Source organism: Loxodonta africana, chromosome 11 (assembly GCF_030014295.1).
Source record: "Loxodonta africana isolate mLoxAfr1 chromosome 11, mLoxAfr1.hap2, whole genome shotgun sequence".
NCBI lineage: Eukaryota > Metazoa > Chordata > Mammalia > Proboscidea > Elephantidae > Loxodonta > Loxodonta africana.
In genome coordinates, this window is record NC_087352.1 from 19,118,731 (window position 1) to 19,133,232 (window position 14,502).

At 43.9% G+C, this 14,502-nt stretch overlaps 2 protein-coding genes across 9 annotated transcripts in view; both read left to right on the forward strand.

Moving 5' to 3' along the window:
* Nucleotides 1-7,845, forward strand: part of LOC100661519 (myeloid cell surface antigen CD33-like) — a 109,277-nt gene extending 101,432 nt beyond the window's left edge. Inside the window, exon 10 of one of the 7 annotated variants that reach the window (XR_010323377.1) lies at nucleotides 7,652-7,756. Coding sequence is in view for 4 of the 7 variants with exons in the window: in XM_064294119.1 (XP_064150189.1) it covers nucleotides 149-307 (159 nt within the window). In the remaining 3 variants the exon portion in view is untranslated. Of the gene's footprint in view, nucleotides 1-148; nucleotides 4,274-7,636 lie in introns of those variants that run through there. The other 6 variants (XR_010323378.1, XR_010323379.1, XM_064294119.1 and 3 more) reach the window with 6 other exon arrangements.
* On the forward strand, nucleotides 7,709-13,704 carry SIGLECL1 (SIGLEC family like 1). Of its 2 annotated transcripts, XM_023543328.2 has the most exons (6): nucleotides 7,709-7,813; nucleotides 8,750-8,842; nucleotides 10,345-10,626; nucleotides 10,771-10,876; nucleotides 12,099-12,256; nucleotides 13,342-13,704. In XM_023543328.2, the coding sequence occupies exons 2-5, from the start codon at nucleotides 8,818-8,820 to the stop codon at nucleotides 12,241-12,243; spliced, it is 558 nt and encodes a 185-aa protein (XP_023399096.1). In that variant the 5' UTR covers nucleotides 7,709-7,813; nucleotides 8,750-8,817; the 3' UTR covers nucleotides 12,244-12,256; nucleotides 13,342-13,704. The 2 variants fall into 2 exon arrangements, with proteins under 2 accessions (XP_023399096.1, XP_023399097.1); XM_023543329.2 differs by lacking the exons at nucleotides 7,709-7,813; nucleotides 12,099-12,256 and having other exon boundaries at nucleotides 8,742-8,842.
* The last annotated feature ends 798 nt before the right edge of the window (nucleotides 13,705-14,502 follow it).

The window sequence follows — 14,502 nt, forward strand, 5'->3', positions numbered from 1 at the left end:
TGATAAAATAGCTCATATCAGATTAACCCTCCCATCAAGGAGAATTACAAAAGTTGGGTAGAATATACAAAGCAACTCTTTGAAGGCATTGGAGTGCAACCAAAATAGACTGGAGTTGAACAGTCCTGTCATGTTCTGGCTCTCACAGTTTTCACTGAACAAAAGAACAGATAAAGCAAGCAGCAAGCAAGTAGAGATGGGGACGACAGATGCCACACCACATGAAGATCACCAAGCAGCCAGTGAACAGAAGATAGAGAAAACGACCTTCCGTCAAAGACAACAGAGAAAGAAAACCTACCTCTAGGGGCGGCCCCCTGAATTCTAGCCTCCTAACTGTGAGAAAATAAATTTCTGTTTGACAAAGTCACCCACCTTCGGTATTTCTGTTACGGCAGCACTAGATAACTAAGTAGCATAAGTGTTTTGAAGAAAAATAAAGCAAGGTTAATTAAGAGTTACGGAATAAGCAGGATGAAGAAGGTAGAGTAGTTTTCGTTAGAGTGGTGAAGAACCGCCTCTCAGAAGAGACAATCTGAGACCAGCTTTTCGAGGTACCGCCTACCACTCCTGATTGACTCAAACCCTGGGCACGTGGTGAGGGGTGAAAGGGAGGGGGTCAGTGCACTTTCAGCCCCTTGATTGGTGAAAGAGAAGGTGGGCAGTCACTGATTGGCTGCGACGTAGGCACTCCACGGCCTGAGGCACAGGGGGCAACTGTCGCCAGCTTCTCTGCGCCTGAGGTGGCGCATGCTCTGTTGGCTTCCCTGGCAGAGCGTTGGGCACAGGCATTTTGCTGCTACCGCCCAAACTGGGCTTCAAGTGAGGCAGGGCTCCCAGTTCAATCAGGCAGGGTGCCCTCGGGCTGGGAGGCAGTCACGAGGTCGGTTAGACAGTCGTGAAGGTTTTCAGGCCTGTGAGACCTCCTCGAGCCCTGTGATCCAATGTGCCACTTGGTCTAACGAAGGTCAGTTCTGCATCAGTTAGATGGTCATGCTGCCTGAGAACCAGTCCACGGACTAAGCAATTCACCAGGAACCCCTCTCTATCAGCCTGTCAGTCAGTCACCTGGTCAGCCGAAGGACAATGAGTGGGTCACAAACGTACCAATAAGACAACCAAGTGGTCTGTCGGTAATCAGATTGGTGCCCTTAGGAGTCAAAGGGTTAGTCCCCTTGTAATCAGTTAATCAGATAATCCACCCCTTAGTAGCCTCCCCTGTTAATCGGTTCATTAGCCTCTGCTAAGTCAGTCTGTCTCTTAATAAATTAATCCCCCTATAAGGCACTCAGTCGTTAATCACACAGTTATCCCATGTGTAAGCCAGTCAGTTCCAAGGTTAGCCGTTGGTTCCCCTAAAAAATCAGTTTTCAGTCAGCATAAGTAGGTGGGTCATCCCTAAGTCAGTCATTCCCTTGGCAAGTCGGTAGAGACCTTTGCATCACTAATGCCCCGCGCGGGGGCGGGGTGGGGTGGAGAATTTCCAAGGGAATATCCCGATGGTGGTGTGCTGAGGACAAAGAATACCCTGAAGCCCTTGGAAGAAGAAACAAAGGTAAAACTGAAAGGGGAAATAACAGGAAAAGGAAATGTAAGGGGGAGAAAAGAAAGGGTGAGTGAAGAGACATCCGAAGAATGCTCTTATACAGCCTGGTTGAGGGGAGCAAGAAGAAATTTGTGTGTCAAGCAATAAAACCTGCTCATAGTACAGATGAGGAAACAAAAGGAAAGCAGAAAAGGGAAATACTTGAATAAAGCCATTTGGTGATTTACTGGCAAAGCCAGCGCCAGACCCCAGACAGGGCTTATTCCAACATCCAACCAAAAAAAAAAAAAAAACCCCATTGCCGTGGAGTCCATTCCGACTCATAACGACCCTATAGGACCGAGTAGAACTACCCCATAGAGTTTCCAAGGAGCACCTGGTGCAGTCGAACTGCTGACCTTTTGGTTAGCAACCATAGGTCTTAACCACTACACCACCAGGGTTTCCCAACACCCAACACGAGCTTTTAAATCAGAGAAGGGGAAGGAAAAAATTGGCAGTATAAAAAGACAGCAGATGTGGGGTGTGAAGAAAAGAAGCATTGCATTACCTGGGAGCCTGGGCAGCATCTTTCGGACCTGTGAAGAAGGAGAAATGGTGATGTATTTTGACATGTGGAGATTAAGAGTTGGGGTGGAGTCCTCTCAAAGGGTTCCCATCAGGTCATAGCTGAAGATGCCTTTAACTCACATTTCTGTACAGTTTACAGCTATTTACATGCATATCTTACCAACCCTGTAAGGTGGTCAGTGCAGATTTATTTCCATAGTTTATTCATGAGGAAGTGGACTCATAGAGCAGAGGGGACTTGACCATGCCTACACCTCAGTTTTCAAGGCAAAATGAGCAGACAGCTCTTTGAAGTAGAGAGGCTCCAAAGAGCTAGGTAGAGTGGCAGGAGTTGATGTCTGAGAGATAAAAGGAAAGGACCACATCATGCAGAACTTTACCTCTTATTCCAGATGAGACAAGTGCCTTTGGAGAGCTTTGAGCAGAGAAAGGGCAGAATCTTATTTCTTTATTGATAGGATCCCTCTGGCTGCTGTGTGCATAGACTGTAAGGTAACAAAGCTAAAGCAGCAAGACCAGTGAGGAGATTATTGCAGCAATCTGGGTGAAAGGATAGTGGCTTGGGCCAGGGTGGTAGCGGTGCAGGAGATTAAAAGTGGTATTCAGATTGTGAATGTATTTTGAAAATAATTCCAACAGCATTTCCTGATAGATGGGCTATGAGACATGTAGTCGTCGAAGAGGACTCTGAGGTTTTGATTCTTGATTTCTTCTTGATCATAATTTTATTTGGTTTAGAGACATGTTTTTTAAGTTTTAGGTGACAGGATTTTTCCCTTTGGAGTGGAGGAGGGTGTTTAAGCTTTTAATATTAATGTTTATCTTTACCATATTGCCTAGTGGCCAGAGAAAGTGGATAGGCTTCACGATTTCTACTTTTTTGAAAGTTGGTCTGGAGGAAGAAAAACCTGAGTTTTAAAAGTATCTGTAAGTCCACCTGCTGAATAAAACCAAAAAACCAAACCCGCTGCCATTGAGTTGATTCCGGCCCTTAGCAACCTATGGAACAGAGTAGAACTGCCCCATAGGGTTTCCACTGAGTGGTCGGTGGATTCGAACTGCTGACCTTTTGGTCAGTAACCCTGACCTCTTAACCACTGTGCCACTATGGCTGCCACTTGCTGAATGACCCTGGGAAAATCACTTATTTCTCTGAGCCTCAGTTTCCACCTCTATAAAAAGGAAATAATAAGATCTAATTTCATAGCAATTGTGGGAATAAAAAAGACTATCATTATGGATTGAATTTTGCTCCCCTAAAATATGTGTTGTAAATCCTAACCTCTATGCCTGTGGTTATAATCTCATTTGAGAATAAATTTTCTTCATTATGTTAATGAGGCAGAATTAGTATAGGGTGTGTTTTGAGACAATCTCTTTTGCTATATAAAAGAGATTAAACAAGCAAGCTAGCAAGCAGAGATGGGGGAAGAGAGATGCCAAGCCACGTGAAGAATTCCCAAGAGCAGACAGACGCTCAGAAGAGACAAAGACCTTCCTCCAGAGCCAACAGAGAGAGAAAGCCCCCTCTGAAGCTGGCACCCTGAATTTGGACTTCTAGCCTCCTAAACTGTGGGAAAATAAATTTGTTTGTTAAAGCCACCCACTTGTTGTATTTCTGTTATAGTAGCACTAGATAATAAGATAGCCACTCAAATGCAAACAAACAAAAGCTATTTATTCAGTTTTGCAATAGCAAGGGCGTGAGCCATCATTGCTTGCATTTGGCAAAGACTCAAAAGTAGGCACGGGAGTGAGAAGCTGTTATGGTGGAAAAAAGGAAAGGAGCTTCAGATATTCTCTGTATGTATGTTGTTATCATGTGGTAGCTGGAGATGAGCTAAATAGAAGCAGGGGCATCTTATGTGATTGGATTGGGGAGCATATTTGACTTTCTCTGGATGATTCTTAGTTGGAAGCAAGGGCAAAAACAGGGAAGCTAGCACTCACTGAACAAGTCCTTACTATTTTGGGCCAAGCTGCAGAGGTGTGGTTTGGCTTCCCCAAGCTGATTACTGCAGAGGTTGAGCATCAGAGTTCTATTGTTATATATGTCCTGGCCTTGTCTGTTTGTGTATTCAGCCTCCTAGGTTCTTGGAAGAATTAAGTGACATAATGTGTGTGTGTGTGTGTGTGTGTGTGTGTGTGTGTGTGTGTGTGTGTGTGTGTGAAATTTCCAGGCATATAATAAAAAATAAATATTAAAGTTTTTTTTTTTATTTCATTGTGGCCTGATTAAGAATTTATTCATCAGTTAGTATATGAATACAGACATAACTGTCAAATAATACCAGAGTGTATAGAATAAAAATTGGAAATCCTACTTCTTCTTTACTGTAATCATTGCACTAACGTTGTTGTGTGCCATCGAGTCAATTCTGACTCATGGTGACCCTATAGGACAGAATAGAACTGCCCCATAGAGGTCCCTAAGGTGTAATCTTTATGGGGGCAGATCACCAGGTCTTTTCTCCCAAAGAGCTGGTGGATTCAAACCACCAACCTTTTGGTTAGTAGCTGAGTGCTTAACCATTGCACCACCTGGGCTCCTTAATCATTGCACTACCCATAGGTAAATATTGGTAATAGGCTGTTATGGATCTTTTTGGATCTTTGTTCCATTCATTTATATATGTCTATTTATGACTGTATTATATATAAATAAATATGTAGGTATATGTATTTATATATACCAAAATAAAATTAAAAAAAAAAAAAGCCCATTGCCATCGAATTGATTCCAACTCATAGCAACCCTATAAGACAGAGTAGACCTGCCCCATAGGGTTTCCAAGGAGCAGCTGGTGGATTTGAACTGCCGGTCTTTTGGCTAGCAGCCAAGTTCTTAACCACTGCACTACCAGGCTCCATTTATATATAATACATATATAAAAAGCTTTTACATAAATGATAAATGCTGAAATTTTTATTTAAATATTGTGAATTTTTTCAGACATATAAAAAAGTATAAAAATGGTCTAACAAGGGCATATACTACCATCCAGCTTAAAATTTAAAACACTACCCCTTGTGTACCACTCTGACCAAGCACCTCACCTGCTCTCTAACACAGAAATAACTACTATACTGAATTTAGCGTGTATCATCTATGTAGTAAGAAAGTTAACCTTTCCCAAATCTGGGCTTTGCCCTCACCTTCTGAGAGGTAATCTCTAAGCCCTTGGAATGTCGTGCCTGATGTTAGAGTCTTTGTTTGTCTGGGGTCTTGGGTGATATTAGGTAGTCAAACAATGTGGTTTAGGGTGGGGACTGGTCACAACAGATAGTCTAACAATGTGATTTGTTGTGGGGCTTTAGGTCAGGTGGTATCAACACCACCTCCAGAGGATCTGGAGACTGAGATTAGTGACATGGACATTCAACCATGCCTATGTGACAGAGGTCCAATAAAAACTCTGGACATCAGGGCTTAGGTGAGCTTTCATGGTAGGCAGTACTCTATGCATATTGTCACACATCATTGCTAGGAAAGTATGTTCTCCAGAATTCCAAAGGAGGAGGGCAACCGGAAGCTCCGTGTTTAGTACTTTCCTGGACTCTGCCCTATCCACCTTTTCCCTTGGCTGATTTTAACCTGTATCCTTTAGCTGTAATAAACTGTAACTCTGTTTATAACAGCTTTCATTGTGTTCTGTGAGCCTTTTTAGTGAATTAGTGAATGTACCAAGATAAAGAATGACAAAAGGGTGTGGGTCTGTTGTCCCATCCTCCAGCTGGGGACCCAAGACTATATGCACATGAGTGGGTAAAATGCTCAGGGGGTGGAGAGGAGATATTTCTGGGACTCTTGACATGGGAACCATGTACACTGTAATTCCAAAACCTGTTGGTGAAATCCTAATGGGGGCTTAGTTAGATTGGGAATATATGAGAATGCAGTGGTTGATGGGATTAATGTGAAAGTTTACATGAAAATTGAAATGTTAGAACAAAGTTTATGTGAAGGGGTTTCATCTACTTTACCTAAATGTACTATGCTGATGGACATTTTGTCTGATTGGGGAAAGGTTTCCCTACCTAGTATTGTAAAACAGAAGGCATGCAAATTTGTCCTTCAGCCAATATTGATTGGACATGCTGAATGAAAACCAATAAATTTGCCAGAGCCCACACAAATTGTTAATTTGAAAAAGTATAGGTTACCTGATGGACAAAACATGTTAAAAATCCAGAGTCTGGTTGGTTGATTTGAATTTTGGAGGACACATATTCCACATCTGGGAATATTGTTAGCTTTTATCCATAAAACTATTTGAGATAAATAATATTTTTGGTGAAGGGTAAGACAGTACACAATACTGGGGAAGCCAGCACAACTTGTATAGGACAGGGTCTGGAGGCTCTATAGACACATTCAAACTCCCTGAGGGACCGAATTGCTCAGCTGAGGGCTGTGGGGACCATGGTCTCGGGGAACATCTAGCTCAATTGGCATAATATAGTTTACAAAGAAAATGTTCTACATTCTACTTTGGTGAGTAGTGTCTAGGGTCTTAAAAGCCTGTGAGCAGCTATCTAAGATACTGCACTGGTCTCACCCCTTTGGGAGCAAGGGAGAATGAAGAAAAATAAAGACATGAGGAAAAGATTAGTCCAAAGGACTAATGAACCACCACTACCTTGACCTCCACCAGACTGTGTCCAGCACAACTAGGTGGTGCCCAGATAACACCACTGACTGCTCTGACAGGGGTCACAATAGAGGTCCCGGACCGAACTGGAGAAAAATGTAGAACAGATTCTAACTCCCAAAAAGACCAGACTCACTAGCCTGACAGAGACTGGAGAAAACCTGGGAGTATGGCCCCCAGACATCCTTTTAGCTCAGTGATGAAGTTACTCCTGAAGTTCACCCTTCAGCCAAAGATTAGGCAGGTCCATAAAACAAAACGAGACTAAAGGGGCACACCAACCCAGTGGCAAGGACTGGAAGACAGGAGGGGACAAGAAAGCTGGTAATAGGGAACCCAAGGTTGAAAGGGGAGAGTGTTGACATGTGGTTGGGTTGTTAAACAATGTCGTAAAATAATATGTGTACTAATTGTTTAATGAGAAGCTAGTTTGTTCAGTAAACCATCCAAACTGCAATAAAAAAAATCTTGCTAATGAAGCTATATCTCCTCAAATAAATAAAATTACAACCAAAAAAAAAAAAAAAAAACTATTTGAAACAAGCCTTGGAGTCCTTAAACAGCGTGGAGCATTTGGCAAAATCCATTGAGCCCCACCCAGAGGCAATCACTGGGATTTGGGGCCTGAAATTTTCTATTTGAGAGAAAACTAACTGGATTTTGCCTTTAATTGAGACTGCCTCTATGACTGGTGGATGTAAAACAATCCTGAAACCTGAAATTCCATGATGTCTGGTTTAATGTCGGAAAAACGCTATTAAGGAAGACTACTCCCAGAAGAGTTCCATAATAAAATGGAAATGGTTTATACAGGAACGTGCTGCCAAGGGAATGCAAGGAGGTACTCATTATATTCATGAACGGGTAGTCTCCTTTTCCCTAGGACCAACTTCGGAGCCACTGGAAGAGCTCCCAGATCCTGTTGCCACTTGGGCAGTGCCTAGTAACAGCTATCATTTGACCAAAAAAGAGCTGCTTGGTTTATGGGTGGCAGTTCCAAGCTAACGGACAGCATCCTGTTTGGAAGACTACCACTCTGAACAAGGTAAAGGCAAATGAGCTCAGTGGGCTAAATTGCATGCCGTTTGCCCCCTTTGTTTTATTTTTTTACTGACTCATGGGCAGTCCCCAGTGGCCTGGTCATATGATCAGAAAAATCAGAAGAGGCTACATGTAGCTTTGAAATCAATGTAGAATTTAAATGTGGGCAGAGGAGACAGTTGTAAAAGGAAATGCTTTGTAAAGGGGAGAGACTTGAGTGAAGGGAGAGGTATGTTTAGAGTAAAATTTGGAAAGGGCAACATTTTCTCTTTGGCCTGAAAAGTCTGGGCAAAGGTACCAGGGGACATAGGGCAAGGGTGGGGCAAAATTGTGGAGAACCTCATTTGCAAAGGAAGGAAGTGTGTCATTTTGCATGCCAACTATAAGAATGCCTGTCCATTTTTATTTCCCAACTACCTGTTAAATCTGTCCCCTCCTCTTCATCTCTCACAACCCACGCACGAACTTGAGCATATCATCCTTTCCGGACCACCACACCAGTCTCTTCCCTTGCTGTCTGGCCTGAAGTACCCCCCACTCCAGGCCATTTTCACATGGCCCCCAACAGGATCTTCCTAACACCTGACCTGACTCTGTCCCTCCATGGTACAAAAGATTCCTGTTTGCTTTGAGAGAGAATCCCAATGACCTGGGTCTTGAGGCACTTCTAAGATGAAAGGGACTGGGAGTAAAAGACTAGAGAGAGAGAAGAAAGGAGACATGGCATTGGGGCTTCACAGAGGATCACAGGCATTGCTGCCCTGTCCCCCTCGAAGCTCTTGAGCATCTTGCACCATGTAATTCCTGCTTCTCAAGATGAACAGGTCTTAAGAATGAATAAAGAGAGAAAAGCCCCAAGTTTGCTAAGAATACTTCCTGCTCTCCCCAGCCCCACCTCCTCTTTCGGTTACCCATAATCTCATCCATTTTGGACACACAGTTCTGGAGTCAGACCAGCATAGTAAAAACCCTGAGCTCCTCCTGTTCCTGAGAACATTGCCGCTTTGGATGGTGCTTCCTCTGCCACAGTTGGGTAAGTGGGATGAGAAGCAGTGCTGGAGAAGTCTGAGGAACCAAGGCTCCAGCATCAGGGGTGAGGTAAACAGAAGATGGGTTGGGCTATGTTGGTATGAAGAAAGAGAACGTAAGGGCATAGGTACAAATAACCAATGTGGGAGAGACATGCCCTGTGTGCCAGATTCTGGCAGAGCTGGAAGTGTCTGGAGGAAGTAGAAGAATATGTGTGGAGGTGGTGTGAAGATATGAGAACATAAAGAGCTGTTTCAGATATTAATAACACACACTGGAAGCATTAAGATTAGTCAGTTTTTTCAGCATCTGTCTGTCTGTTGCTCTCCACGGTCATACTTTCTCAAATGGTAAAGACAATCAAGTGACCAGCAGTAGTCACAATACCCTGCATATTACCACATCCTCCCAAGTGACCCAGTTGAAAAGTCCAAGCTCAAGGGCTCTTGGTCGAGGGAAAAAGATTCCTTTTGTCTGGTAACCTCAAATAACCCCAATGAAAGAATACACAAAATACTAGGTCCAGTTCCTCATTGGGGGGACCTTGAAGAAAGTGACCTTACTAATCCATGACAGTCACAAAATGGACAGCATATCTTACCTGTTCTATGTAAACCAAAGCAGTTTCCAAAGTTCTTACCAAGAAAATGCCATAGTAGTCTTTGCTTTAGATGAATGCTCAATCAAAGACCACTTAGGATTCAGAAGAAGGACATCTAGAATGAGATCTATTTATAGAATGAATAATACCTGGCCATTCACTGTGTCAGGAGCACTACAGACATTTTTGTTGTTAGCTGCCATCAAATTGGCTCCCAAGTCACATCAACTCAATGCACGATGGGATTGGACTGTTGTGATCCATGGCGTTTCCATTGGCTGATTTTTCAGAAGTAGATCACCAAGCTTTTCTTCCTAGTCTGTCTTAGTCTGGAAGCTCCACTGAAACCGGTTCTGCATTGTAGCAACACACAAGCCTCCCCTGAAAGATCAGTCGGTAGTGACTTTCCTTGTGGTGGCAATAATTTTTACAGCAGTAATAGTATGAGATAGATTCAGTGGATGTCTCTCTGTTCCAGACTAGGAAACAGCAATGAGACAGGAAGTGATTTACCCAGCAGCATACAGTCAGGAAGCAATAGATGGAGAAATTAATCACAGATTGGGATGAGAAGGGGCAGAGCTTAAAGGGGAGAGTTGGGGGTGGGAGGACAGAGACAGAGTAAGGGCTGATACTGGGAAGTCTAGCCTTGGGGGCGATTAAGGCATCATAGGCAATGTAGACAATTCACTCTCCATCAGTTTGGAAGGTCCAATGTAGGGGGTTCAGGACAGATGAGAAGATAGAATGAAGGAGAACTGGTCTGTTAGACCCAGGCCCTCAGGACTTCCAGAAAGTCTTTCTGAAGCTCCTTGTGAATTGTGAATAAGGAAAAGGCTGGGTCCTGGAGGAGGTGGAGAAGAGAAGTGAGGGTACCTTGCTGACTTCTGACCCTCCTCCCCCAGCACCTGCCAGGCTGCTCGGTTCCTCATGTTCCTTGGAGAAGACGCTGCAGTGTAGCTGTTCCTTCCATGGGATCCCTACACCCTCCATGCAGTGGTGGATGGGAGATGTTCCTGTGGATGTGAACAGCATGGATGACCACCTCCAGGTGACTTCTACTGTGCTTGGCCCCTGGGCCAACAGCACCATCAGCCTGACCAAGGAGCCAGAAACTGGAACAAACCTTCTTTGTGAGGGGAAGAACAAAAATGGAACCCACGCTTTGAGCATCCTGCTAATGTCAGGTGAGAATAGAGGAGCTTGATACCTGAGTAAGAAAGATGAGGGGGTTTGGGGATGGTACTGGAGCTAGAGGAGGGAGCAGAGTTTTGGCTCTGATTCTAAGGTCTTGGGAAGAAAACCCTTTTTGACATCTTCTTTACTTCCAGAAAAGAGTTCTTTGGCTCCCCAAACATTCATGAAAGGGCTGCTGCAGGGTGTTATGTATGGAGTCATTGCAACCACACTGCTCTTCTTCTGCCTCATCCCTTTCATGTGAGTACCAAGGTGTAATTCACCAGCAAGCCTCTTCCAAAGTCTCCTGCCTGCCAGGCCCTGGTTGTGGTGGTGGCACAGAACCCCTGCCCTAAAGGAGCTCATTGTCTGGCAAGGGAAGGCACTAAATATGGTCATCACAAACCAGTTAACCATTGGGCCAGTTCTGACTCATGGCAACCCCACGTGTTTCAGAGTAGAACTGCACTCCATAGGGTTTTCAATAGCTGTGATCAGAAGTAGATCGCCAGGCCTTTCTTCCAAGGAGCCTTTGACTATACTGAGCCATAAAGCAGGCCCATGCAGCAATGGAGGGAAAGGAAGCCCTGGAGAAGTCAGCAAAGCATTCCCCAAAGTGCTGTCTGAGGTGGACCTGGAAGGCTGAGTATTCTTTGCTTTGAAAGTCTATATTCAGAAGCCCAGAAATTTATTTGAGGAATTTCTAGTGTCTTTGTGTAATTGGAACAAAGGTGCATTGAGAGTGATGGATAATGACTAAAAACAAGGCTGAAAAAGGTCCTTGGTGTTATTTCATAAAGACCCTTGAAACTTGGTTAAAAGTATTGGCTAGAAGCCTAGAATGGAAAGGGCAGATTTGCCAGAGGTCAGGCCGGAGAGTCAGGCAGGGGAGCCTCTAGCCAGTGCAAACAGCGTGGACTTCATCTTCATTTGGGAACTATGGAAAAGGGTTAAGCTGGGAAGGAATGTTGTCAGTTTGAAGTAAAACACAGACCAGAGAATGAGAGCCTGGAGGCCAGATGCCAGGCAGAAAGTTGGTGCTTTGGTCTAAGCAGGAAAGGGCCAGTCCTGCTTGAGCTGGGGCAAGTGATGAGGCACATTCAGAGGAATGGAGTTTAGGGACTGACTGGCTATCAGAAGAGAGAAAGAAGAGGAGCAAAGTGGCAGGGCAAGTTGAGGACCTATTTTCAAAGTATAATCAGCTGGACTTGAGGACCAACAATAATCTCTTTATAGTCTGCAAAGCACTTTCATAGCTGACCTCATCTGAGCCCCACAACCTGATAAGCAGGGTGTTCCAATGTTACAGCATGTGAGACCAATCCCCAGAGAGGTTCTGTGACTATCCCTAAATTACACAGCTAGCCGTTGGTGTTGTGGAGGTTCTAAACCAGAACTTCTCATAAAGACTGGAACTCATTTGGGAGTACAGGGAGGCAGAGAGCCAGAGAGCCAGAACTGATCAGGTGGGTCATTTCCTTAGAGTGAAGCATATCAGGATGAAATGGGCAAAGAGAATTGCAGAGGTCAAAAAGAAAAAGAGCCGTGAAGTCAGAGCATGCCAAGAACCCACGATGTCTCTGAAGCCTGAGGAATCAGAAAAATCCATAATCACCCCCATCTTCTGACAGCCGGATATTGGTAAACACCCATTGTGTCTGGAATCTAGTCTGTCAGTTAGGAAGATAATAAGATGACTCATGCGAAGAGGGATAAAGGAATTATCCTTCTCAATCCTATAGGATGTCTAGAATGCCAGAGTGTGCTTGTAGATCATCTTATAGATGATAACCCTAAGGCCTAGATAGGGGATGAAGGAGAAATTAATAGAACTAACTCAAAAGGTTATTAGAAATCAGAAATTTACACACGCACACCAGCACACTGAGTCTCCATTGAGAAGAGGATTGTGAGAACCCCTAACAGTGGTAGTAGCATCAGAGTGGAAACCGAAGGGTTTGGTCTCAGCAGTCAACACAGTCTATATATGCCACAAGCCCAAGTCAACCCAAAGTGACTGAAGACCAGGCTAAGCCCAGGTTACTCCTTCATTTACCTTGCACCCCATATCCTCAGCAGGGCTTAGATTACCTAGGACCAGAAGTACCCTATTGCCGTCCTCAGACCCTGCTCTAGGATCTGGTGTCCCTTTGAGGGTTAACAGTACATCTGCTGAGTTCTACCAATATTACATGTTGCTGTAAAAAAAAAAAAGCATATTATGAAAATACCTCACAGTGGGGGAGGGAGCAATTGGCAAACAAACATAGAAGGCACGTGTTATCTGTGTAAAAATAGGGTACTTGTATTATTTTCTAATCTTCATGATGGGCAATGCTAGAATCTCAGAAATGGAAAAGACCTAGGCTCTGCGCTCAGAAACCAAGCAGGCTGGTGAGAAAAATACCCTCACAATAAGAGAACCAAGAAGTTATGATTGCCTAGAGGCGGGAGGGATCAAACCCACCTGGAGAAGTCAGATAAAACTTTGCAGAGAAGTCCTCGGAGCCATTAAGTGGTTCCCGATGTTGGGAGGGCTCAGGGAGGACCAGCAAGAAAAGACAGAGGTGCAGGCTCAAACCATGGGACTGCAGGGAAAAGTAAAGCCAATGCCTGCTCCATTGTGCCTTAACTCTGTGCTTAAACGGCGTCCTTTTTAGATTTGGATACCTCACCTCTAGACCTCTTCCAACATTCTTTATTTTTTACTCATCTCCCACTTCCAGGAAAAGCAAGATAAACTGGAGCTGACAAAGCCTGTGAAAAGACATCTTACCTCAACTCCCCATTATCTCCAAAATGACAGAAGTCTACAAAGTTCTTAGAGCCCCAGAAACCCTGGAGTCTATAGCCAACCTGGAGCCATGAAACCCCTTCAGCTCACAAAGCCCTCACAGCCTCCACCCCTCCCTCACACTGGTTCTCCGTCGAATATGGGCTACTGTTGGACCTGGTCTTTGGACCTTTGAAAGCAAACTCTATGATTTGTTATTTGGGTTAGCTATAATAAACCTGTACCCCACCCTCACCCCGGGGATGGTGTCAAAGGAAGGAAAAATAAATATGAGACTATGAAATAGGCCCATGAGGAAGTCATTTTTGAGCCCTTGTAGTATGCCCTTTTTTTTTTTTTTTTTTTTTTATAGTATGACTAGTACCTGGGATATACTGCATATACAAGAGCACCAAGCTTTGGAGTCATCATATATGGACTGAATCCAACTTTACTGCTACTAACTGCATGTTTTTACAAGTCTTTTGCACACCTCTGAACTTCAGTATCCTCACCTGAAGGGTACCTGAGTGATGAGCAAGTGAAAAGTGGTGTCCAGAGAAGAAACTTGGCAAGTGGAGAAAAGAAATGAAAGTGGACCTTAAGCACCAGGATAAAGCATTGCAGCTTTATCTCATAAAACCTTATCCTGACTCCCCTAGATGTAATTTCTGTGAGAACAAGGACCGTGTGTGTCTTGTTTTCTACTAGTATCAACAGCAACTAGAACAGTGCCTAAAATAATTATCGATAGATAGGTAGATGGAATGCCATCTTCGATCATGGCAACCTTATTATGTACAAAATGTTGCCTAGTCCTGCATCATACTCATAACCACTGGCATAAAAATAAGTTCTCAAACATATTTGCCAAATATAGAGACCATGATCTTGGGTGAAATCTAGCTCGATTGGCATAGCATAGTTTATAAAGAAAATGTTCTACATCCTACTTTGGTAAATAGCATCTGGGGTCTTATAAGCTTGTAAACAGCCATCTAAGATACTCTACTGGTCCCACCCCATCTGGAGCAAGGGGCAACGATGAAAACCAAACACACAAGGGAAGGATTAGTCCAAAAGACTAGTTAAGGGACCACAACTACCACAGCCT

Bases quoted from the DNA above. Each gene is read 5' to 3' on its own strand.
- SIGLECL1 (XM_023543328.2), top strand. From the start codon at position 8,818: ATGGTGCTTCCTCTGCCACAGTTGG. The intron at 8,843-10,344 runs GTAAGTGGGATG...CTCCTCCCCCAG, and splicing joins GCTTCCTCTGCCACAGTTGG to CACCTGCCAGGCTGCTCGGT. The intron at 10,627-10,770 runs GTGAGAATAGAG...CTTTACTTCCAG, and splicing joins GAGCATCCTGCTAATGTCAG to AAAAGAGTTCTTTGGCTCCC.